We start from the raw sequence: 24268 nt of genomic DNA, 5'->3' as shown, positions 1-24268 counted from the left end.
ATGGCACGATCAAAGGTAGTACGTATTTTACAGGTAAACTTTGAATATTACTTGGGTCAAGACTTGTCGTGTTCTTTAAACTTTTGCACACCGAGTGAACCTCAGCTTCGTCGGTTGGTTCAAGAAACATAGATTTGTTTAGCCTGTTGCCCAAAAATCTATACATACCTGGATTGTACTGACTGCTTCCAACTTCAGTGAAATATTGGTTGAAGGCATTTGCAAGGGACGGCCCAGCGATTTCCTTGCCATGCATAACTAGGCTCGCGAGGTCCTGATGTTGGTTATTTCGATTTAGCAGAATATTTAGGCGTCTCCACTTTTCTTTCGGGCGGTCTGAGAGATGCGCATTAAACAAGTTATTATAGTAGGCAGTCCTGGATGATTTAATCTCGCTATTTAAGCGGTTCCTTAGCGACTTATAAGTGGCTAGCACTGCGGGGGCTCTACTTTTTATGAAAGTCGCGAAGAGCTTGTGTTTCTTTTTTACCAGTCGTACCAAGCGAGCAGTCATCCATGGCTTTCGTGCTTTTTTTTTAAGGTTTTATCTCAACGATAGGGAAACACTCATTATAAATTGGGAGAAAGAGCCGAAGGAGCTCTGTATGATTCATCGGGTGTTGTGTGCTGGAAAACAGGATTCCAGTTCACAAGTGAAATACTGTTCCTGAAATGGTCAAGGCGGCTTTGGGAAAGTAGCTGTCGACGGACTTTCAAGGCTGTCTTTGCGGAAGGTTCTTTTTGAAGACGGACGAAGATAGGAAGATGGTCGCTAATGTCTATCGCAATACGACCGGCAAATGACGCCGCCTCGCGATTGGTGATTAGTAAATCCAAAGAAGAAGAATGTGAGGTAACATGTGTAGGTCCGCGGATTTCATTTTGGAAGCCAGCTGTTTGTATGGTGACTAACATGCGCTCTTGCACTGAACTGCTTGTGCTCATATCTATGTTGAAATCGCCCCCGATGCACGCCAAGAAGTTTTCAGAAAGAAAAGATAACTCGTGTTCGAAGCTGCCAAAAAAATTGGCTATATTGCCATGTGGGAGACGATAAACAACTCCAAGCAACCACAGATATCCGTCGGACGTACGAGCTAGATCCGAACGTCCTTTGCCGAGATCGAACGTCCATCGGACGTACGAACGCAATCAGATTTCGGATATCCGTATTCGTACATCAGCCGGACGTACGGACAGTGTCCACTTTTGTATATCCGCATCAGAGACGAGGTGTACGTCCGAAGGATGTAAGGCTGAGTATTTTCCCAGGCCATGAGTATGGACGTTTTTTATTTCACAGAAAATTCGCGTCTTTCGTGTATGTATACTGTTTTATTTACATCAGTTGGAGGGTTTGACGCGAAGATGTTTGTAAATTGGTGCGATTCCACTCCTACCTGCAGTGCAAGAGCCGCCAACGAGCTAAATTTATCTAAGAGGAGAAGCAGGTGCTACAGAATTTTGCAAGAACTAATGACTAGTTTTATATTTATAAAACTTCTCCAAATTAGTGGAGTTGTGCGACATGTCCACCGTTTTGCTAGCTAAACTTGTCATTGAAACCATTCGTAAGTATCAAAACTCCCGTGCATTCTGCTATCACCATCATCATCATGGATGTCATTTCGCGGTCAGTCCAATCCAATCCATCAGTACGGCTCCGTAGCGCTGCGCTGTTGTTGATTTGCTGCGTAGTGCTGTCGCGCAGAGCTTTATAGCTCTGTTATTATAATGTGTGGCTTTGTTCGGTCTGTGGACGAAAGTAGCATGTAACTTAAGCAATTCGAAAGATACGGGAAGCGCCTGAAGCTCTTGTGGAACACCGGAATCCCGTACTGCGTCGACCTTGGTTTAAAGAAGGCTTAGTGCACATGTGATTGCCTGCGAAGGTATGTATTCGACCATTCCAGCTCCTATACACCTTTCCAACCTGGGCGCTGCCATATTGTTTCCGGCGGCGGAACCGGTTTCTAGCAGTCCAGAGAGGAGGCGTTTCGCCGCTTCCACCGTGCTAGCGCGAGGTGCCCACTGCAGTCCAGGGAACAATATGGCAGCGCCCAGGGAGCCCTTTCTGGAAAGGTCTATAGGTGGCGCGGCGGCAGTACGACATGGCGGACGAGGCGGTGATCGCGCCGCTGACATGGCGTGCGCATAGTAGAAGCAAAGCGCCTTCTTGACGTTGTGGCGTTTTCGTGCGAGGTTTAGCGCCTAGGTAAGCAGCCGTAAGACATTTTCAGACAATAATAAAAGCTCCTGCTTGTGTTTGGGAGCATTACAGGCTAGAAATAAATTTTCATATGAGCATGGAATTGCTAGTTCGCAAGTGCCGCAAAAACTTCGTCGGCGTTGAAACATGAACCAAACTCTGCACAGTAAAGTGGGACAAACACTTTGAACAAATTTTTTCGCGCTTTCTCTTTTTTTTTCTTCTATCGGCACGTTTCTGTGCTGCGATTACTATCTATGCGTGAGTAAGGACCCGAGTGTTATTCACAATTTTGGTTGTTTTCGGCGCTAATCCGAAAGCGAAATTCTACAGTTCAGTTTTTAAGCTATTGTCTGAAGTAGCTACTGTAATGGCCCAGACCGTCTGAGCTATATTTGGTGCCTACATGAGTGCGGCCCTTACACGCATAAATGCAGTATGTGTGTTTATTTCGCGCTGATCTTTAAGGAAAAATTATTTAAAAAAAACTGCAGTTAGTAGCACTGGCCACAGTCCGCGGCGTCCTGTACTATTTCACTTGCCAATTACAGCTGTGAAAAAAATCAGCTTTTCATTGCTTGGCTGTATCAAACAAGCCAGATACATCAACATCCTTGGACCGACACTTTCGTCCGTTCAGCGGTCCTGAATGTGGGCGGAGCTTCCCTTCAGATTGAGTTATATCCGACTATAGTTTATCTGCAGCGTCCTTTCTTCACATATACGGTAATAGAAAATGCAGTGTATACTGCTGTTCGAAGCTGCAGCCAGACGGCCGTTTAAGCTTAATGGAACGGCCGATTCTTGCGCTCGAATCTGTTTTCGACAAGAGGAATAAAAAGCGCTGTGTTCGAGTGAGCAGACGACAGTTTTGAAGAAACGTTTCCAATTATTCAGCCACTTTCTGCATTATATCCGAAAAACGAAGAAACCATTGTGAAATTCTTGCCATTTATATCGCCATTTCGCAATAAGTTGCGGCCAGAACGCCGTGTTTAATCCAGAACTGAATGGACAGAAGTTTGACGAAAAATTTAGAAGAACGTCAATTTGGGCTAGATGGTGCATTATTTGACACAAACGTAGCACATGTCCTGTGGCAGTCCTTCTTGTGTAGGTCTTGCTGTAGTGCTATTACCATTTCTGTCTCAAATTGATGAAAAAATCTTCGTTTGCTGCAAACGTCCGCCTGAAATTATAACCAATATACTTTCCATCAGCTCGGCGTTTAAGCACTGCACTGCTTTCGTGCATCTCTAAACAGGAATGCAGTGGCGAGGCGGTGTCGTGACGTCAACAAAGTACGTCGCTGAGGAACACACTGGTCATGCGGCTGAAACGCCTTGTCAGCCTGCCGAACGCACTTATTCACTGCTTTTTGCACTCTTTACGTGTTGACAGAAACAACATGTCTGATTTTGCGAATGTTCGCACACCGTAGAATAGCAGATTATTCTCGTTTTTGACGCGTATCTTCACGCTCCAAACCACTGCGATCGCATGCGCCGCGAGGAGCGATCACCGGCTTTCTGCTTCCCGAAGAGGCCGCGTGGCGCCGCCACCGTCGCTGGAACGACCGAATCCAGGGGCGCGATTACGAGTTTTTGTCTCAATTTTGAGACTCTGACGTCAAAATGACGACACCGCGAGTTGTTGACCGCGGAATCAACCAATTAGCAGCGAGGTTGTGGTGTCTAATAGTAGGGTTCCACCCAGGAAGCATTTAGTTGCGCAATAAGGGACCGTATACTAAATTTTTGCTGTAAACACGCCGTTAATAATTTGAAGAATGTTTTATTTCGCTAACAAACTATGTTTCAAACTCAACGACATGAAGCAAAAGAAGAAGCGTCCTCAATTTTGCAATTAAGTTTGCTCTTCAGTCACTTTTGCTGCCGCGAGGGTGCGCTGACGCTGGAAAAGCGTCGGTAGCGACGGCTAGGCGGCGTGAGCTGCCGCCTGATTCAACCGATTCAGCCTTATCCCTCCACGCACATATTCAGCCATCGTAAACATGGCAGCCAGAAAAAAAATCAGCTGATTCGACGGCTGTCCTCTTTTTTTACACATTACGCAGAATCAAAGTACTGCGCAGACGTCTTAAGTGCGCGGAAAAATATGTTTAAAGGCAGTGATTGCTACGAGTCTGCCGAGAACAATTAGGAAGGAGCGCTTGGCTCGAAAACCGGCGAAGGCAGCTTTAAGGCAAGTTCACACTGGCGAGTTGTAATCGTCGCGCTAGTATTCTAGGCGACCGATTTCGGTCAATTAGTTACGGTTTGCGAAGCACATGTAAAGCGGGGAGGGAGCGTAATAAATCGATTTAAGCCTGTCGCGCGACCTCCGCGACTCGCCAGTGTGAACTCACCTTGCTGCTATCGATGGCAAATGTGCTCCAAGGGCGATGCGTGATTATATTTATTTTTGTTCAGAAAATACCAGGCGACCATGAATAATCACACTGCAGCAACTGCCGACATACGGAAGCAGACCGGTGCAGCTGATGGGAGCTTGCAATCTCACAGCGGGAATTAAGAGCCGGCACGCCCAGTCACTGCGGCAACAATCACTCTTCCGCCTCGTAAACAACTCATGCCGCCCGCTTCGGGTTAAGCACTTGATATTCGTGTTGGTGGTGCCGTTCCGTTCGGATGATGCTCGGATGACGCCGCCGGGGATACTGCGGTGGCGAAAGTTTATGCGAAGGAAGTCCACCTTCGCCGCCGCCTTGTCTTGAGGGGTCTCGCCGGAAAGCGCGCACCTTCTGCGACTCCGACAGTGGTCTCCGCAACTCACCGCAAACACTTGCACAGTCGGTTGGGCTACGCCAAGTTTACTTCATTTCCTACGGTGTCTTGAAACCCACCGGCGGCGAAGGCGCGCACAGGCACTTGCCGCTCCACTGACCGCGCACTCACCCGCACACCTCCAAGTTCAACGGCGAGTTCGTCGCACAGCCATTATGCTCCTTCCTATGTCAAAACGTCGAAACAACTCGTCCGGCACGTCAAAACCGTCTTCATGCACCCTCTTACACCGCTGCTCGCGCGGTGTAAGAGGGTGCATGAAGACGGTTTTGACGTGCCGGACGAGTTGTTTCGACGTTTTGACATAGGAAGGAGCATAATGGCTGTGCGACGAACTCGCCGTTGAACTTGGAGGTGTGCGGGTGAGTGCGCGGTCAGTGGAGCGGCAAGTGCCTGTGCGCGCCTTCGCCGCCGGTGGGTTTCAAGACACCGTAGGAAATGAAGTAAACGTCGGCGTAGCCCAACCGACTGTGCAAGTGTTTGCGGTGAGTTGCGGAGACCACTGTCAAAGTTAAGTCGCAGAAGGTGCGCGCTTTCCGGCGAGACTCTTCAAGACAAGGCGGCGGCGAAGGTGGACTTCCTTCGCATAAACTTTCGCCACCGCAGTATCCCCGGCGGCGTCATCCGAGCATCATCCTAACGGAACGGCACCACCAACACGAATATCAAGTGCTTAAAGGGTCAGTCTACTCACCGAGATGAGTGTATAAATGATGGCATATTCTGGTAGTTGGCACCCTGTAACATCAATAACGAGGGATCTGCGCTCGGTTTAGGCAGGAATTTATATTTTATTTCGGCGTTAAAAGTCGCGTAAAAATGCATGATGGCGACCCCAAACGTTCATTTTGTTCAAGAAAGTGGTAGTCTTTTTTGTAGAAGCATAAGTGAATATACTACGTACCATTTGTATGCCCCAATGTCAGAGAAACGCACGTTTTGTTCTAGTAAACTGTAGAAGGCGTACCGCTCGCTTTTTCTGTAAGTCACATGAATATTTATAGTTACACGTACGCAAAACGCAGGCACATTCCCACTTTTAGTTCACCGTATGCTAGCAAAGACGCAAAAATAAACTCAGCCTATAGTGGCGCCATCTGGTCGTCAGGACGGGAACCATTGCTGTAAACAAACCGACTCTCCACTTAAGCCTAGGAGCGGCAGAATCGTCACTCTAATTATTAAAATAAAGCAAATTTATCTCTTATATGTTTTCTTATAGGAGAGATGAGACGAAGCGAAAGACAGGCGCCCCATTTATGGCCAGCGAACGCACTGAAAAAGGCAGCAACAACGAGAATTCAGTCCGAAGCGAGAGGTCCAGCTTCGACGGGCGCCGCCATGTTTGTCGCCGCGCGTCGGAAATCCAGATGGTTGCCAGATGAGACTACCATCTCATACAGATGTGTTCCCACATTAATAAATTCTATTTTAAAATGTTCTACCGCACTCCTTGGCACCACAGCTGGCTAAACGGTAATTTGAGTAAAGAGCTATCGGTTGCCGCAAAGAAAATATGGTCGATAAAATTCAGTAGACTGACCCTTTAACCCGAAGCGGGCGGCATGAGTTGGTTACGAGGCGGAAGAGTGATTGTTGCCGCAGTGACCGGGCGTGCCGGCTCTTAATTCCCGCAGTGAGATTGCAAGCTCCCATAAGCTGCACCGGTCTGCTTCCGTATGTCGGCAGTTGCTGCAGTGTGATTATTCATGGTCGCCGGGTATTTTCTGAACAAAAATAAATATAATCACGCATCGCCCTTGGAGCACATTTGCCATCGATAGCAGCAAGGTGAGTTCACACTGGCGAGTCGCGGAGGTCGCGCGACAGGCTTAAATCGATTTATTACGCTCCCTCCCCGCTTTACATGTGCTTCGCAAACCGTAACTAATTGACCGAAATCGGTCGCCTAGAATACTAGCGCGACGATTGCAACTCGCCAGTGTGAACTTGCCTTAAAGCTGCCTTCGCCGGTTTTCGAGCCAAGCGCTCCTTCCAAATTGTTCTCGGCAGACTCGTAGCAATCACTGCCTTTAAACAGATTTTTCCGCGCACTTAAGACGTCTGCGCAGTACTTTGATTCTGCGTAATGTGTAAAAAAAGAGGACAGCCGTCGAATCAGCTGATTTTTTTTCTGGCTGCCATGTTTACGATGGCTGAATATGTGCGTGGAGGGATAAGGCTGAATCGGTTGAATCAGGCGGCAGCTCACGCCGCCTAGCCGCCGCTACCGACGCTTTTCCAGCGTCAGCGCACCCTCGCGGCAGCAAAAGTGACTGAAGAGCAAACTTAATTGCAAAATTGAGGACGCTTCTTCTTTTGCTTCATGTCTTTGAGTTTGAAACATAGTTTGTTAGCGAAATAAAACATTCTTCAAATTATTAACGGCGTGTTTACAGAAAAATTTTAGCATACGGTCCCTTATTGCGCAACTAAATGCTTCCTGGGTGGAACCCTACTATTAGACACCACAACCTCGCTGCTAATTGGTTGATTCCGCCGTCAACAACTCGCGGTGTCGTCATTTTGACGTCAGAGTCTCAAAATTGAGACAAAAACTCGTAATCGCGCCCCAGTACACTTCTTGGAACTTGCTTCTAGGACAATGCAGCATGCTCATATAACATTCGTTCACAGGACAGTGGGAGCAGTAAGCGCGAGGAGATGGCTTCCACAAGTGTGTGCTGTTCTCACACTTTCGGGAGCCTACATCACACAGCTGCGGGAGCCCTCAACTCGCGCGGCTAATTCCCACTCCTCTTCAGAGTTGCGGGACGGAGTATTTTAGCATCTTGTTAATTTTTAGGGCATCGCTAGGTTCACTGTGCCTATATAAAAAGTGACAACGCGCGAAAGGCAGACCATAGGAAGCACGTGTAGTTCGCAGTGGTTCGCAACGGAAGCTTTGCGGCTTTCTGTGCACAGTCGCGTACAGTGCTGCGCAGGTTAGTGCCCTAAGGCCCATGAGAATAAATAAAGAACAGATACATTGTCAAATATGGTGTGGAAAAGTGAGAGCTGTTATTGCCTTATACTTATTGAGGTGTTTGTTAAAGTGCATTGTCTTTTATACTTGCAGCATTAAACACTTCTATTAATTGGTTCCAATATGTTTTTACTTGGGCTGCTGCATTGTGCCATTTATTTCACATGACTGATGTTTGCCGCGTTCTTTTTATTTCAGAAATCCTGTGAGTGGGAAGATTACGAATGTGTGTCCCAAGCTTGCCACATTTGAAGAGTCACATTTAAGAAATTTTCCGAATATAACCCATTGCTCTGCTGATGTATCATCAACCACAATAAAATATGCGTGCTATGCATCAAATTGTTTTTGGTTTTATTGCATCGCGCGGAGTGAAAAAAGCACGCATGCACCATATATACGAATATTCGAGGAAGATCCGCCAATGGACGTACTCAACTGGACGTCCGTCGGCGGGCGAACCGTATAGCTTTGGCCACCTTTCGGACGGCCGACGGACATCTACCGGCTGTTTGCGGATATTCAGCGGACGTACAGAACATCCGAAACAGACCTGTCGGCCGTCCGAAGGATATCGGTGGTTGCTTGGGACGCAAAAAGCTCGACTGCCACACCTAACTGTCAGCATTTCTATGTCATCGTTACTTAAGCAGTGATCAGATAAAATGTCACAGGAATAGTTTTCTTTGATCAACATTGCTACGCCTCCGCCCCGCTTCGTAGTACGATTAAGAAAAAATGATCTGTACCCGGGAAGATGGATGACGTCAACGTCTGAGCGAACCATGTTTCCGTCAATAGAATGACATCGAAGGGACAGGTTAAGCTGCATAAAAAGTATGTTAGTTGGTCAGCTTTATTTACGGCCGATTGCAAGGGCGTCCGCAGAATTTTTTGCAGGGGGGGGGTCCCATTGGTTGTTGGCGCCGGAGGGGGGGGGGGCACGTTCGTAGCAAAAAGGCACTATTTGCGGTATGAATTTATTTATTTATATATAAATAAAAAATAAGTGAAATACACACATGAAATAAAAATTACAAACAGCAAATTAAAGTGTGGCTAGGAGAGATACATTGCAGTTTATCAACGAAGAAACAATTAAAATTAATAAAAAATCCAAAAATATACTGTCACTTCGTGGAGAAGAGTGCTCAGTATTGCTGCATACGGGTTCTCGACTCACCCGGATTGATGACCAGCACACAGCTCAATATGGTCACAAACACGCAACTACAGTCACTCAGTCAGTCTTCCTTGAACAGCAACTGTAGACTCCACGGATTTTTCTGGGCGAATTGCGTGATTACACGGGTGATAAATTCATTTCTGTGCTTCATTACACGCTCTCGGTGCACACTCGTCACACACATTGATTGGAAAAACGGTTGAACGCGCACGTTGAAAACAAAAGATGTCTATACATACAACGAAAACTTATTTACAAGATAAATGCACGCTCGCAGCTTCATACACCTCGCTCCATCTTGCTCGCGCATCCGCACAGTCGAGCAACCGCACGCACACTGCTCGCCGCTCGTAGTTTTCTCGTCCACTGTCTTGGTTGTTCTCAGCTTCGTTGACAAACGGCCACTAAAAACACCGAAGCACAAATACAGAGGCGCGCACACGTGCAAGGGCTTACTTCCGTGCGACTTCCAAGGGGAAGGGACACTCGATCGCCACTCCGGTAGGAAAATTTGTTTTGTGTGTTTTTATGGGGTTCAGAGCCCCAAAACGACTCAGGTTATGAGGAACGGAGTAGTACAGAGCTCCGGATAATGTCGACCACCTGGGTCTCTTTACCGGGCACTGACCTCGCACAGTACACGGGCGCTGTTGTCATTTCAGGCCCAGCCAGAGGTGACAGGCGAGCCAGGCAGGCGCCATCGGGCTGTGTTGACCAAAGGCGCTGGTTTTCGGAGAAGACGCAAGGGACGCTGGTGTGGGGGCGCCTCTGGAGACTGCGTCGCCGTGAACAAAAGATGCTAATCTCCTTTGCCGAAGATTCTGATAGCGGCGCTTCTACCGCACTGCGCTCTCCCGTGGATCGGGGCACAGCGAGCGGCGGCGGCGCCAACTGATCGCCCGCTTGCCCATGAGCAGCCCGACAAAGCGGGGGTGGACACGGCTGATTTGTCTTTCCCTCCTGAAGAATTCATCGGTGGCCGGCATAACGAAGGCGAAAACAAGATGCACTGTGCACTGTCTGCCTCCGTGTCGCTATCTGTCTAGAGATCAAAGAAACAGGCACCCATTTCAAGACGGCTTGAAACACATGCTCGCCGGTGCCGCTGTATGTCTGCAACAGGTCGGCCTTCAACAGAGCTAACGATGGCGTGGTTTGAAAACGGCATAAAGACGCGTGCCCGGACGCGGCATTTCGCAGATGTGACCCAAAGCGTGGAAGCGGGGCTGCTTTTACCCTTTTGGCTGAGCCCACCACGGCCCCTGGCGTGCGGCCATCACTCACGGTTCGAGGGAGTGATTTTCCAGGGGGGTGCAGCCGCCCCCCCTTGCCCCCCCCTCCGGACGCCCATGGCCGATTGCATATTCAAATGTATGATTTGGCAGCATTTGTCTTTGTTTTGGGAAAAATATGCGTTGAGACATCTTGCGCTTATACATCGCATGGATTGTTTACTTGTTTCAAACATGTATCAAGCCCGCTAGCCAAAGACGTCGGAAAAGGACAGTGGAGCGTGCCACTCGAGCGCTCATGAGAATTGTATGGCCATCTGCACGATTCAGACCCTCTGAATATAAACACTTTCTTATAACATCTGATCTGCGACTGTTTTCGGGATGATCCCACCGCGGCTTTTATACGGACGTCATGTCCGTATAACGTTCGAGCCCGACTGTTTCCGGGATAATCCCAGTGCGGACTTCATACGGATGTCCCAGGGACGTCCTGTTAGGGATGTGGGATGTGCGTACATTTTTGGGACGTCCTACGGATGTTTGGTGTTGTCTGGGTTCAAGTAAGTGAAATTTCGCTTTTAGGAAGTTTATTATGCTTACACACAGGCTGACAGTATTAACAAATGAGTGAAATTTATAGTTTCCTCACCATGTATGCCAAAGGTCCGCCACATGCTCCTGTTCCAGCTGGCGCCGTCACACGTCACGGAGTCAGCATACAAGCCTGCTTGTTCAGCCAGGACCGTGCATTCGACTACGATTTTTGCCAGTGTGTCTGCTTTTACATTTGCATTCGAGGCAAAAACGCCAAGGATTTGCGTCCAGCGCCCTAAAAAATGGGCAATGACGGTGCAAGATATATGACCAAGTTGTTGATGCCATGAGTTTGAAAGCTAGCACATTTAAAACAACTTACCGGTGTAGGGCTGAACGAGCATAATCATTCCGTGGTCTGCAAGCACACCTTTGTGGTCACTGGTCGTGTAATCCCCAAGATCCACGAAGCCTTCAATGTTACCTGAATTAATACAAAAAGCAAATTACGCATTATGCGGAACACTGCTGTCATAATGGAGCAAATAAAATGCAATCTTGCTTTTCTGCCTGGATTGTAGAATTAATGTAAAGCTACAAGAATGACATGTTGGAACTAGTACTGAAACTCACCGGCTGCCTTCACATTGAGATGTTCCGAGAGTTTAATCTCATCCACAAGCAGGCCCCCATGACGGCTGAACGTGTCCATGCTTTTGGTCTTTTCGCTTAAAGCCTCAAAAACCTTCGCGTTCAGACCAAAGCCACCCTTAAATCGTTGCAGATATTTTTGCAAGCATTTTCGTCCCGGCAGAATCATAATGCCCTGCTTCCGAAGGTGCTCGTAGAGCTTTGGGCTCCGCATCCTCATTAACAAACATTCCACAATCCAGGCATCATCATAAGGCATGCCTCTCAGAGACTTTCGTCTTGCGGCCAGGAAACAAGCTCTCACTGCTGCTTCTTCTGGAGTGACTGTATTTTTGCCTCGAGTGCTTCTTCGCTCAGTGCATTGTCTTGCTCCTTCATTTGAGTCACATGCTGCTGAGAACCACGCTTTTCTTCGTCTTTCTCAAAGCACGAGAAAAATTCTTGAATTTTTTTTTGTCACTGCAAGGATCTTTCGTCTTTTTTCTTCTGTACATGTTGTTCTGCGAGAGCTTCGTAAATATTTGCAGTGCAAGCATGACTCTCCTTTTCCATCGGTGGTCAGCAAGCATTTCTCTGCAAAGTACATATACTTCTGTATGAAGTGTGCTTGCAACAGGAATCATGCCACATCCATTACAGAGGCCAAGCAGAGCCATTTCTTTGATTAATGTCTCTGCCTCATGGCGGGCTGTAAGCATGCGCTTTTCCTTTTCTCTTCGTCGGAAGTGAATTGTGGCAATTACAGAACCGTGCTCACGCAAAGGTTTTCCAAAAGACACCATTCTTTCTATGAATAGTTTCGAGAAGTCACCAGCTTCGGTCTCGCAACAGGCATAAGTTAAAGCGCCGTTTGTCGCAGCAGGCAACTTGCATGTCACCGGAATCAGAATTCCATCGAACGGGTGCCGAACATCACTTGGGCACGGACACGGCAGTGTCGCTTCGCTATCACACAATGGTCCTGTAGCAATGTCTGTCTCATCGGAATCGGAACGCTTCTGGAGTTCTTCTGATGCGCCTCCAAGAGCGACGCATTGAGAGTCCCGCGTACCGTCACCGTCAACTGCACAGCACAACTCGGGATCCACCAGCTCGACATTTCGCTTCCGTTGTTTAGGTGCCGGTCCTTGGTCGCAAATGTTTCGCACCTTCCTTTTCACCGTCTTTTTAGGCACAAGATGAGCTGGATAATTTTCGAATAGTGTAGGGAGAGCATCGGGCTTCAGGCGGGGCTTCACTCGGGCGAGTTCGTTCACGACGCCGTTCACCGTAATTTTGAAAGATCTCTCGATGCAGTCGTTCTCGCAATGCTTTTCGCATACGACAGCCTTTGGTGTCAGCCTTCTGTCTGCCCTCTTTATCTTGTTTTCCCATTCAGCAAGCCGTGCTGGGTCCGCCGGTGCAGTGAACAAGGACACCTTTTCTTCGTTAGAGCGATATCCGCTTCGACACAACGGAACAAAACACGTCCTCTCTTTGCATTCCCGTTTAGCCTTTAACATTTCAGGATGTTTTTACTCACGTTTAGCGTCTTCCAGCTTCACAGTACAAGAGATGGTGCCTGGCAAACATTGATTTCACACGAGCAATCGCGCGAAGCTGCGGTATCGGCACAACAGCAGACGACAGGAGTTCGGCGGCTTTCGCGCACCCACCTAGACTCTACACCCACCCGACCGGCAGCGCCCCTTGCGGCCTCTCCGCGCAGTCATCGCGGCGGGGGCCTCGCCCTCCCGTACGAAACGCGCGCGCTGCGCACAGTAGCCAGTATACCGCCTGTTCCGTATTTATCTGTCAGTGTTAGAAAAAATTCTCCTGCGCAAACTACTGAACTATGTGGGCTCAAACGCCGACTACAAGGTAGCTTATGATGGTCTTCGTCTTTCGATATGTTTTTTTAACATCTAAACCTGCCAGCATTTTCAGGAATCGGCGAAAAACTGCATTCGGATGCGGCCGACCTTTTCGTCCAGGTGAGCTTCTTTGACAGGCTGCGCCATCTGGCGAGCGGTGAGGCAACCGATGTCACGGCTTGGGGCGGGAATGCGCACCTCGCGCGGTTTCTTCGGATGTGCGTGTCGTCTGCTCCTTGAAATTAACACCCCTCGCCAGATGGCGCAGCCTGTCAAAGTGGCTTCTAAGCTCACCTGGACGAAAAGTTCTGCCGCAGCTGAATGCAGTTTTTCGCCGATTTCCGGAAATGCAGGCAATTTTAGATGTTAAATTCCTCATCGAAAGACGAAGACCATCATAAGGTACCTTGTAGTCGGTGTTTTGAGCCCATATAGTTCAGCAGATTGCGCAGCGGAATTTTTCGTAACAGGGACAGATAAATACGGAACACGCTGTATTTCTAGGCACTATAGTAATAGTAAGAAACTCTATGCATTGCGATACAATGGACCCTTATTTTGAAACGTCTTTCCCGAAGACTCTGCTGGTCTCCTCGCTCAGTTGACGACGCAGCAGGTACGCATTGTTGTGGAAGAAAACGAGAACGGCGAAAAGATGAAACGCAAAATGAAAACCAAAACTGAAACTGAAAACTGCCCCAAAGACTGACTTTCGGGACAAGGCCGGTCACTTTCGGTCTATGCTTTCGGTGGTTTTTGGTGCTTTTGGGCGCCCGATGCGCCATCCAGGCCCCTGGGGGAGATCAGTGGCAGCAACAGCTTTTCTTGTCACTTTCAGATGGCGCCGCTATTTGTAAGCACCTAGGTAGTGGTTACTGGCGCTAGTCACTTTTTGAAGCGCAGTTTTGCAGCTAGTAGCTGCATAGAGAAACGAAAATTTAGTAGCTGTGTTAAGTTCTAACCCATTGTGACTGAAAGTAATTTAAAACTCTTTCTTTGACAAGTGCACCATTTTGTACCTTGTAATGCGCAAAATTCTAAAACCGCCCATGCACGTTATTTCAAAGATGTAAGCTAATTTTCAAAAGGATTTATAGACTCCAGTTCACTTAATAAAACGGCAACTCTTTCACAATAGCTATGTTTTTTACCTTTTACCAGTTTTACTGTTTTATGACGTCATCAAAGGCAGGTAGACGGCGTTGGACGGCGTACGTTCGTCAGTGTCGTATACCTCCGATGAGGGTGTGCAGTTTCCTTTGGCATTTCTTCTGAAGGACAGCCACCAATGCTGGCACATTGAATGTATATTTCCGCTGTACGCTGGGAATCGGTCCTGCCCCCACATCTTACGGACCCTGTTTACTTTTTTTTGGTTCTAGGATGTCTCGGCATGAAGGTGAGTTAGCTAGGGTCGCAAGGCTTAAAGTACTGAGCATCATCGTGAAACCGATGTAACGTTATATGTTCATATGCAACCGCATTCCATTGCACACCACTTTGCATCCGCTGTGTAGCTCGCATGGTAACGAAGGTAAAGCAGGCTTCGAGCTTTTGTGTGATCTTCTGGTGCTTAAGCCTACGCTCTTTTTCTTCATTGACTTGAGGGTTTTAGTAACTGCAGGAAGTTGTGTATTTCGAGATGTGTGTGTTTCATTGCATTCTTCATTGCTGCATTGCATTCAGCCTTTACGCTAGTAACAGTACAGTCACAGCAGAACTCCGTTCATCGTAATGACGTTTTCTGTGCTGCACGGCGAGATGCGTCCAGCGTCTCGTCTTCGCAATGCTTTATCTTGCTGTTACCCGAATCGCCAGCATGAAAATTGGATTTGAATCTTTGAGGAGAGCAGTCGGCAAAAGCTTCATGGCCTGCCTCATTTGCGGCATGAAATGTGCTCGTCAAACAGACTTTTCTACTGTTACTCCTTAGGCCGATGCTGTGGCGCTGTCGGAGCTCCGCTTGGGCATCGAGAAACTGGAATGTTGCTTAACGTAAGGGAGTTGTAGTTGTTCATTTTTGAGCAGGATTTGGTTTTGTGATTCAAAGGAGACTTTTTACACTGATTATTTCGCCCTTTTTATGCTACTTGCTGATGCGACCAGAGTACGTTTTTAAGCTTGATGCACGTATCCCACCAAATGAAAGCAGGCAGCTTAAAATAAGTTTTTCTGTACTTTTGCAGATGTGTGCTAAATGTGCTCAGGGCTTTGTGAATGTGGGTAGTGCAGGCCAAAACAAACACCGGCACCTGTAAAAATCTTGGCAAAATTTAATGTGCAAGTTTTGCTTCCTGTAGTTTACTTGTGCTCTTAGTCAGTTTTTTACAGTGATCACTTGCCGTATTTACGTTTTAATGCTAGTTTCATGGCCAGCATTGCACGAGCTGTGCAGTGCCCTGCGTATGAGGTGGTGTCAGCTGCCTTGTCCTAGACTCAACGCTTGTGTAAAAGTAGACCTACAAGCACTTCTTGAGCACGCTACACAAGGCTGACTGCAGAGGTGGACATTCTGTATGCTGCACGTGTGTCTTGTACTGAGGCGCAAAGGATTGTTCAGCAGCGACAGTCACATGAGCAGAGTCCTTGAGACCATCTAATTTTGCTTTGCTTGCTTCACAGTGCCGCTTTATACAAGCGGGGTGACCTCTTTACGCTTATTTTAGTTTGTGTTTGCGGAATTCTTTTCAGAAAGCGGGAGAAAAAGTTGGGGCAAGGCAAGAAGGAAATAGATACAGAGTACATACTCTCTGTGTCTGTTTTCTGTTTGGATGTGCCCCATTTTTGTTCAAAAGCTCACGAAGAGGATAAAACAAGCACCTTGCATTACTTGTGGCAAAGGAGGGCAGTGGTCACCGTAATGCACTCGAACATGTGGTATTGAGGATATTCTCTTTGAATGAGTTTTTGGTAAGGGAGAACATAAGTGTTAGTAAACCCTCTATTTCATTCACAGCAGCAGGCTTTCTTGTCTTGGAGGTTGCGCTAAATAATGTGTGCTCCAATCACACAGGAAGATTCAGTATTGTTCGGATCAAATTAAGTTGCCATATAATGTCGGTTTGGTGTAGTTTGGTTTATGGGCTTTAACGTCCCAAAGCTAAGGCTATGAGAGACGCCGTAGTGGAGGGCTCCGGAAATTTTGACCACCTGGGGTTCTTTATCGTGCACTGACATCGCACAGTACACGGGCCTCTAGAATTTCTCCTCCAAAGAAATTCAATCGCCGCGGCCGAGATCGAACCCGCGTCTTTCGGGTCAGCAGCCGAGCACCATAACCACTGAGCCACCACGGCGGCCCCCCAATGTCATTAATCAGCTGCTGCACGGGATTTTTGTCATGAGGCTCAAATGGCATCCACATTGAAATTTGGTGAACCCATGACTTGATTTAAAACCTAATGCTTACTTTCCAGACCAAGCTAATATTTCTTGCATTTTCCTTGAGCAAAAAGATCTCTATATTGCAGAGGGCGGTCAATTGCAGTTGCACATAAGGGTACCACCATGCAAGTTGCCCATGTTCAATTCTCTCGCATCAGCCGCTTGGGCATAGTTGTCGCACTTACTTCGTGTTTCACACATTTGTTGGTTGTTGATGGTGTGGATGTCAGTCCCAAACATCACTTTGTGCCACGTGATTCTGCTGTCCTGCTCTGCCATATACACCTTTCCAACCTGGGCGCTGCCATGTTGTTTCCGGCGGCGGAACCGGTTTCTAGCAGTCCAGAGAGGAGGCGTTTCGCCGCTTCCACCGTGCTAGCGGGAGGTGCCCACTGCAGTCCAGGGAACAATATGGCAGCGCCCAGGGAGCCCTTTTTGGAAAGGTCTATTGCTTGTTCACATTTCTTAGATTCATGCTTGTCTTTCCTTGGCTTGCAGTGGATAGATACAGTTGAAGTAGTGATTTGAAAGTGAATTACTTCTTGTGAAGTAACATAAAAATGCCCTTGTAATATTTAAAGGAACCCTGGAATGATTTTGGTCATATTTGTGAGTATTCCAGTCGAATTTAGAAGCTGTGCATAGACTATAATTTATGGCTGCCACGGTGGCTCAGTGGTTACGGCACTCAGCTGCTGACCCAAAAGACGCGGGTTCAATCGCGGCCGTGGGGGTTGATGGAGTTCTAAAGGCCCGTGTACTGTGCAGTGCCAGTGCACAATAAAAAATCCCAGGTGGTTGAAAATTTCCAGAGGCCTTCACTACGGCGTCCCTCGTAGCCTGAGTTGCTTTGGGCCCCCCATAAACCATCTATAATTTACAAATAATTTTTGAAAATCACTGCTTGGAACACTTTGATGATGATGATGATGAATTGGTATGGTGCAAAGCCATCTGTGGCGAAAGTGCGCCATGGCACAAGTTAGTTTTCATTGTGCAAGATCGGCCAAAGACCCATTTCCCCCAAGCATCTCACCCTGATTGAAGCCGAGCACCAGCAGGCAGGGGAAGAGAGCTGGTGCCCACTGCAGCACTGGGGATCGAACCCCGCATGCGAGGCCACCGCTGCGGTTCCCAGTGCAGTTGGAACACTTCGAACTCCTCACTGTGTGAATGGCTAGTCTGAGTGAGCCTTCTCATTGGGCGGGATGGGGCGCTGCAGGATGCAGTTTGGACCTGTTCTATCTTTTTTTTTTTTCTGGTACATTGGTGATTAAGTTGAGGGGGAGATGGGGAGCATAATTTTTATTCAACGATATTTTCAGTGTTAATGAAGCTAGCTATAAAATTTTTGCATTGCAGTGATAAGTGATGGAATACCGATTGCTTGTGTGCTTTTTTGACCTCATTAAATACTTTTTCATGGTCCCATTAACATTATAATCAGATTTCAGACACTTGCACATAATGTATTGCTTCCCGTTTGTATTTTAATCCTCCGATTTTGCTGTGGTCCTCAATTGCTACTTTGTACTGTGCCGCAATGAAAAAGGGAAAGCTACATTCAGTGCACTGAATCTCATTCACTTTGATTGACAGTATGACAAGGGTATTAATGTGCTGCGAAAAAAATTAAATGTACCAATGTCTGAACAGTATTTTTGAAGATTATCCTTAAGGGGAAACTCCGGGGGTTTTACAACATTTTGAGTGCATAATCGCATCACATTTTCCCTCTCTCCGGTACAAAAATCTATTTTTGAAAATACAGTCGAGCCCACTTATAATGCCCGCAGGTATAACAATCGCTCGCTTATTACGAACGAGTGAGGTGCTACAATCAATGGGCAATGGCAATTCGTGTTGGATACAACGAACAACTTCGGCCGCATCACTCTGTTAGAGTGAATGAGGAGGCTCTCCCCCTGAAGGTGAATGAGATCAAAGACGGTCTCTCAGCCCCCCGGAAAGAGCATGTCAGCCCCAAAAAAACAATAAACCTACAAGGGCTGCCTGAGGCGTGGTGGGTGCGAGACAGAGCTGCCGGATCAACTAACACCACCGATTTGCCTTACTGGCTGTGGTGGTGTGCGTTGCCCGCCCAGTCGGCTCCATCTCTTGTGCTGCTTCCACGTGCAGGCAGCGTCAGACAGCGAGCAATACAGCTTATCATTCTGTGCCATGAGCTACTTTCATCGCTGCATTTACCTAGGAAGGATATACAAAGCTCTCAAAAACACATGTGATCAGACGTGTGTAGATTTGTGGTAACGCGATGTTGGTGCATAGCTGGCGGGATGCTTCCTCGAAGGACTACATTCCTGCAGACCGCAACATCGCAGAGCCACGTGCCCTGACGAAGCCTTTGAACGCCTAGAATGAGCACTCCCCTACTACTAGGAATCTGGTTAATCTGGCTGACCTGCCACCAGCTGCCGTGGGTGCTTCAATCACAGATAATTATATCCTGTCCTTAAAGTTGATTGTTGGTGGCAAGAGTCTCGGTGAGAAGGTGACTGCCCTGAAGAGTCTGGAAAGAGCTGCTGAAAGGTTTGCTTTGAACAAGTAGACGTGCATAACCCAGTTTGTTAAAGAAATAGTTACTACCTTTGGCGGACTAAATATTTCTGGCTTTTATATGGAGAGTCCACTTGCTACGGATGTGACGAACAGGATCCGTGTGGCAGTCAGATTCGTTATAAATGGGCTCGACTGTAATGAGTAGAGGTGTGTTAAAACAGTGAAAACCAGAATTTCGACCAAACGACATCACAGGACAACCTATGACATAATGTCGCAAAACCTGTCGTGTGCACATTGATTGGCTAAACTGGCGACTGTAAGGTCTGGCTTGGGTCATTATTTGTCTTAAACGGCAAGCAAGCTTGAACTTTTGTCCTTCAGCAAATGCAGAGTGGAAATCAACGACCATGCATCCAGTGACGTTACATAAGCAAGGTTGCCCTAGAATTCTCGCTGATTGAGGCTACGAAATGGCAAATTCTAAAATTCATGTGCACTGAAATAAAACACAGCCGCACTGTGATATTTGGCCCAAAGGACCAGAAAACTGCGAAGAACATAGTTTTAAAGTTTCAGTAAGATTCAAGGCAGTAGAAAAAACGAGAGGAATTGCTCTTTAACAGTCAAAGGTGAAGTATGAGGTTCTTCAAAAGTATATTGAATGAGTGGAATAGTTTTCAAGGTGGTTATTGCTTTTTAATAATGTAAAGTTCAGCACATTACAACAAAATGCTCCGGCGAGTATCCCACTAACAAAAAAACAGAGGGTAGAATGTTAAGTGTTTTTGGGTTCCTTGACAAGCTTAACCTCTGTATTTAGGTGCGGCATCTGCATCTGTTCTGGGTATTGTTTGACACACACTGTGGTTCAGCACGCCTGTCGTGTCTCGTCAGATTTGTTCTTTTTTTTTTTTTTGCACTATCACTGGATTGCCATCTGAGTTGTTGAACAACTAGTCGTAACTGTAACTTGGTGATGCTGTAAAGATCTAGCTACCAGAAAATGAAATGGTGGCCACTTGCACAGCTGAAGCCATGCTTTGTTTGGCTGCTCTGGAGCTGTCCTAGCCCCTGAATCTTGCTTGGGGGCGTTTTCTTACTTACTGCAGTGCATATAGCATAACATTGTGGTTAGTGGGAGTGCTCGCTCAAGTCTTTAGTTTTTCTTGTAATGATCACTCCTGCCGAAACATTCCAAGCCGCTAGGTTGCATTCTTTCTGGTAACCGAGCATTTCCATATGTCTAATACAGGTGTATGGCTGCTTTCACATTTTGCTTCACATTGTGGACGGCCACAGTTGTTCGGTGCAGCCATTTTGAACAAGGCAGAGTAGATGCTTAATTTCGGGTGGCACTGTTAGAGAAGTGCGAGCATAACTTGTATGGTCACAAACATAACGAGGGAACATTTCTTGGGTAGCACTTGTCTGCCTCTTGTTTTCTGTGGTCACCCTTAGTTGCACTTGCCGGCTTTGAAGAACATATACAACAACCATCCTAGCAACACGCTTTACTTTTGTAGTAGCTGTGCGTTGACATCTATTGAATTCTTGTAAAGTTTTATCTGCATTCTACAGATGTGGTCTGTTGTTTTTTTTTAATTTTTTCATTGAATATGGTAGAAGGGACATGCAAGTTCCAAATTTGTGAATTTATCCAAGAGCATGGGCACCATCATATTTATAGTCGCCTTTCGGGCCTTGGTAGTTTGGAAGGCTGCCAGCCACTGGCACCTGGCTGGCTCTGGCTCTCTGTGGATAACGAGCTGGTGGATGGCACAAGTGCGAATGCATGTGTTGATACTGCAAAATGTGTGATTCAGCCGTCCTTCCGACTGCCCACATCGGCTTGAATGTGTCGAGGAAGCAGTTAGCTGTGGGCAAAGAACGCCCTTTGTGGACCACATGATTCATTGTCAGACTGCACAGATTGGAAGCTTGCTTTCCAGGGCTTGGTATTTTTGCCAAAAGGAGGATTGGTAACCACAATAAAGTCCACATACTTTTCCACATGCGGACCAATGGGGGTCTTCGGCGCTGGCAGCATCAAATGTCAGCTGACACATTCCTTTCATTTGTAGGAGCGAGCTGCAACAAGCCACAGTTCTCAAGAGGCATTAGTAAAATGAGTTTCTTAACTATTCCTTGAGGATCTTTGAGTCGACGTGGCTTTCCTTCACTCTTATCCATTGGTACCGCCATAAAATTCAACATGGCAACATGCTCGGCTGCTCCTGTATGCAGAGGCTTTTTTCATTTGCATCGCTTGAAGGGACGGTGAATGAAAATCTGGAAATACTGAGTAAGCGCTAGGTTTTAATTCATACAATGTGATTACCCAGTCATCATTCCGGTTATTTTCGTTGTATTTTGGACATGTTTCGAGTGGCTGCCAGGCCGCACTGGGCAGGCCTGTGAGCTGGCAGGCATGGCGTCACGCCTGCCCTCAGTAGTGCCGCAGGTGAGCTCAGGAATCCCCGCCTGCTCATTCCTTTGGCAGGTGCGAGGTGGCACTGCCGGTACGTTGTGCGAAAGGTTGCATTTTGGTTTGCCGTTGCTTGGGATTTCCAATTAATTCTGACCGAATCGGGCAAGTAGTCACCCAAAGTATACAACCACGAGATGCAAGCAGAGAATCGTGAAGCATGAACACAAGGAAGTTGAATATAATGACCTCTACTATGAAGCAAAAGCATGCCAAGCTTGTTGTGTGGTCCATGCTGATGACAGCCTGCGACTGGTGCTACAGTATCCCGCTAGGTGTAGTGCTTTGAGAAATATTCATTTAAGTAAGAGTGTTGGTTACTCCACAGCTGTCACTCTTCCCACAAAGCTCGGCCACACGTGGGGACTGGCGGTTTGAGGGAAGGGTGTTCCCTCCTGCTGTGTCCATCCCTTTCAACAGCCGCTGCTTGGGCGGGCCAGAAAAACGAGCAGCGTTTTCAAAAATTGGCTGCACTAGTACATACCATGGCCAACTAGTCGGATGCTGCAGCCACTGAGTCCACTGATTGCACAAATGGGCAACTTTCACGGAGAGCCCAATGGGAAATCCACCTGCTCGCGGGTTAGGTGTGACTGCAGGGCAGATGGCACAGTAATACTTTACAGTCGATTTATGTGCCCTGGCCCCGCTGGGTAAAGCAAAAGAAAAATGTAACTTTAGTGGTTGTTGGATGACCGTTGGTGGCTGTGCAGAATTGGTTCTGTTGTTTCTGGCTGTTGCTGCAAATCCAGTGGTCACTGAATGAAGCATTGATGCAGCGATGCAGCCATTCACTGTGGGCTCTGGGATAGACGTATGAAAAGTACAGGGGTGCTTGTGTCATCTCCGTGTGTGATATCTAGCTACTGAAATATTATGCTTGATAGTTTTTGGTTGGCTAATGGTGTTTAACATCCCAAACCGACTTGGGCTGTGAAGGACGCCGCAGTGGAGGGCTCAGGATAAGTTAAGTTCGACTTCGTGGGGTCCTTTAATGTGCACTGGCAATGCACAGCACATGGGCTTCTAGCATTTCACCTCCATCGAAATGCGACTGCTGGGATCGAACCCGCATATTTCCGGTCAGGAGCAGAGTACCATAATCACTGAGCCACCGTGACGAACAGTCCTTGTGTTATCAATGATGTCGTCTTTTATTATCCAGATCATTAGTAGTCGTTTGTAAGTTACTACAAATTCGAGATAGATAACAAATAATAAAATAATTTTAAACTTGAAGGCTTACTGCAATGAAATTTTTTTGCTCCATAAACACTTTGCCTGGTAGCATGTCGAGAGCGTCCTAAAAACGGCATCCATAAAAGGAATGTGTTGGGAAACGCCGTCAAAGTACATTTTTCAAACTGAAGCTGAAACAAGGGCAGCCATTACTAAGTCGTGGAAATGCCGTTTAATAGGAACACTTCGGGTCTGAGGAACATTCAGACCCATAGTTGTGGCATTTCGGCTGCGTGTAGCAACCTCGGTGAGTGGGCACACGTTGCTATGAGGAACGCATATGCCATTCTCAGGGACTTGCAGTTTTTCACTTTCACCAAAGACTGATAGCGCTGCTAGTGCAGCTGTGAACGCCATCCTTTTACCTCAGGAAGCCTGTCTTTCTGGAGGGCTTCCCTGAAGCACCTGGTAGTTTAAAGAATCTGTCACTAAAATAGGACTTGCTATCCACAACTGTGTTTTGCTGGTAGTAGAGCTATCGTTCGCAGCACCGCTATCGGATATGTGCTAATTGCAGCGCTAGTGCTAGCTTTGTGGCAGTCTTTCTGAAAGCATCTTATAGGTGATGAAGAAGATGTGGTGCCTAATTGTGGGAGAAATAAAATTGAGCAATCTGAAGCTTCTTCAAGCAGAATAACTCTTGGTTACACTCAGTTTCACAAATAGATTACTCTGTGTTTCGATGGAGGCGAAATGCTAGAGGTGCCCATGTGCTGCGTGTTGTCAGCGACGTTAAAGAACCCCCAGGTGTCCTAAATAAATCCAGAGCCCTCCACTCACTGTAGCCCCTGTGTCGCTTCAGACCCCACAATTTTACGTTTGGTCTACCCCTTGAGGCATGCAGGGCTAGAGGTGGGTTGCTTTTTAGACTATAAGTGGCAGATCCAACAAGGGATTATGGAACTGCTTTTCTGTTGCTACATTTGCCCACAAAGTCTTGCATGAACATTTCTTTCTCGTGTGCATGGGTGAAAGGCGTGGTGAATGTGCGATGCCACTAGTAGGCTGCTTTCATGGTATCTCTCTTGTTGGCTCTGCCACAGTTAGTGGTCACTTTGGAGCCGTGCATTGGGCATTTCAGGGAGTGGCAACAAATTCCTTAAGGTAACTGAGGGAGAGTAAAAGAAAACTTCCTAGCATCAGTGGTGGTTGACAAGGAAGCATGTCATGTGGGCG

At 47.2% G+C, this 24268-nt stretch overlaps 1 protein-coding gene and 1 long non-coding RNA gene across 5 annotated transcripts in view; both read left to right on the top strand.

Moving 5' to 3' along the window:
• The first annotated feature begins 1639 nt into the window (after nucleotides 1–1639).
• On the top strand, nucleotides 1640–8347 carry LOC149349293 (uncharacterized). Its single transcript, XR_016289405.1, has 2 exons — nucleotides 1640–1892; nucleotides 8201–8347. It is a non-coding gene; the product is annotated as an uncharacterized LOC149349293 (long non-coding RNA).
• Nucleotides 8348–14639: 6292 nt separating this feature from the next.
• Nucleotides 14640–24268, top strand: part of LOC149349292 (E3 ubiquitin-protein ligase KCMF1-like) — an 88143-nt gene continuing 78514 nt past the window's right edge. For 2 of the 4 annotated variants that reach the window (XM_089578234.1, XM_089578231.1), the window contains exon 1: nucleotides 14641–14860. In XM_089578234.1, coding sequence (XP_089434360.1) covers nucleotides 14845–14860 — 16 coding nt within the window. In that variant the 5' untranslated portion in view covers nucleotides 14641–14844. Of the gene's footprint in view, nucleotides 14861–15394; nucleotides 15457–24268 lie in introns of all 4 variants that reach the window. The other 2 variants (XM_089578232.1, XM_089578233.1) reach the window with 2 other exon arrangements.

The sequence above is a fragment of the Amblyomma mixtum genome, chromosome 3, assembly GCF_055824585.1.
Source record: "Amblyomma mixtum isolate Tamu chromosome 3, ASM5582458v1, whole genome shotgun sequence".
NCBI classification, from domain to species: Eukaryota; Metazoa; Arthropoda; class Arachnida; order Ixodida; family Ixodidae; genus Amblyomma; species Amblyomma mixtum.
This window is presented reverse-complemented; position numbering and strand designations above follow the sequence as displayed.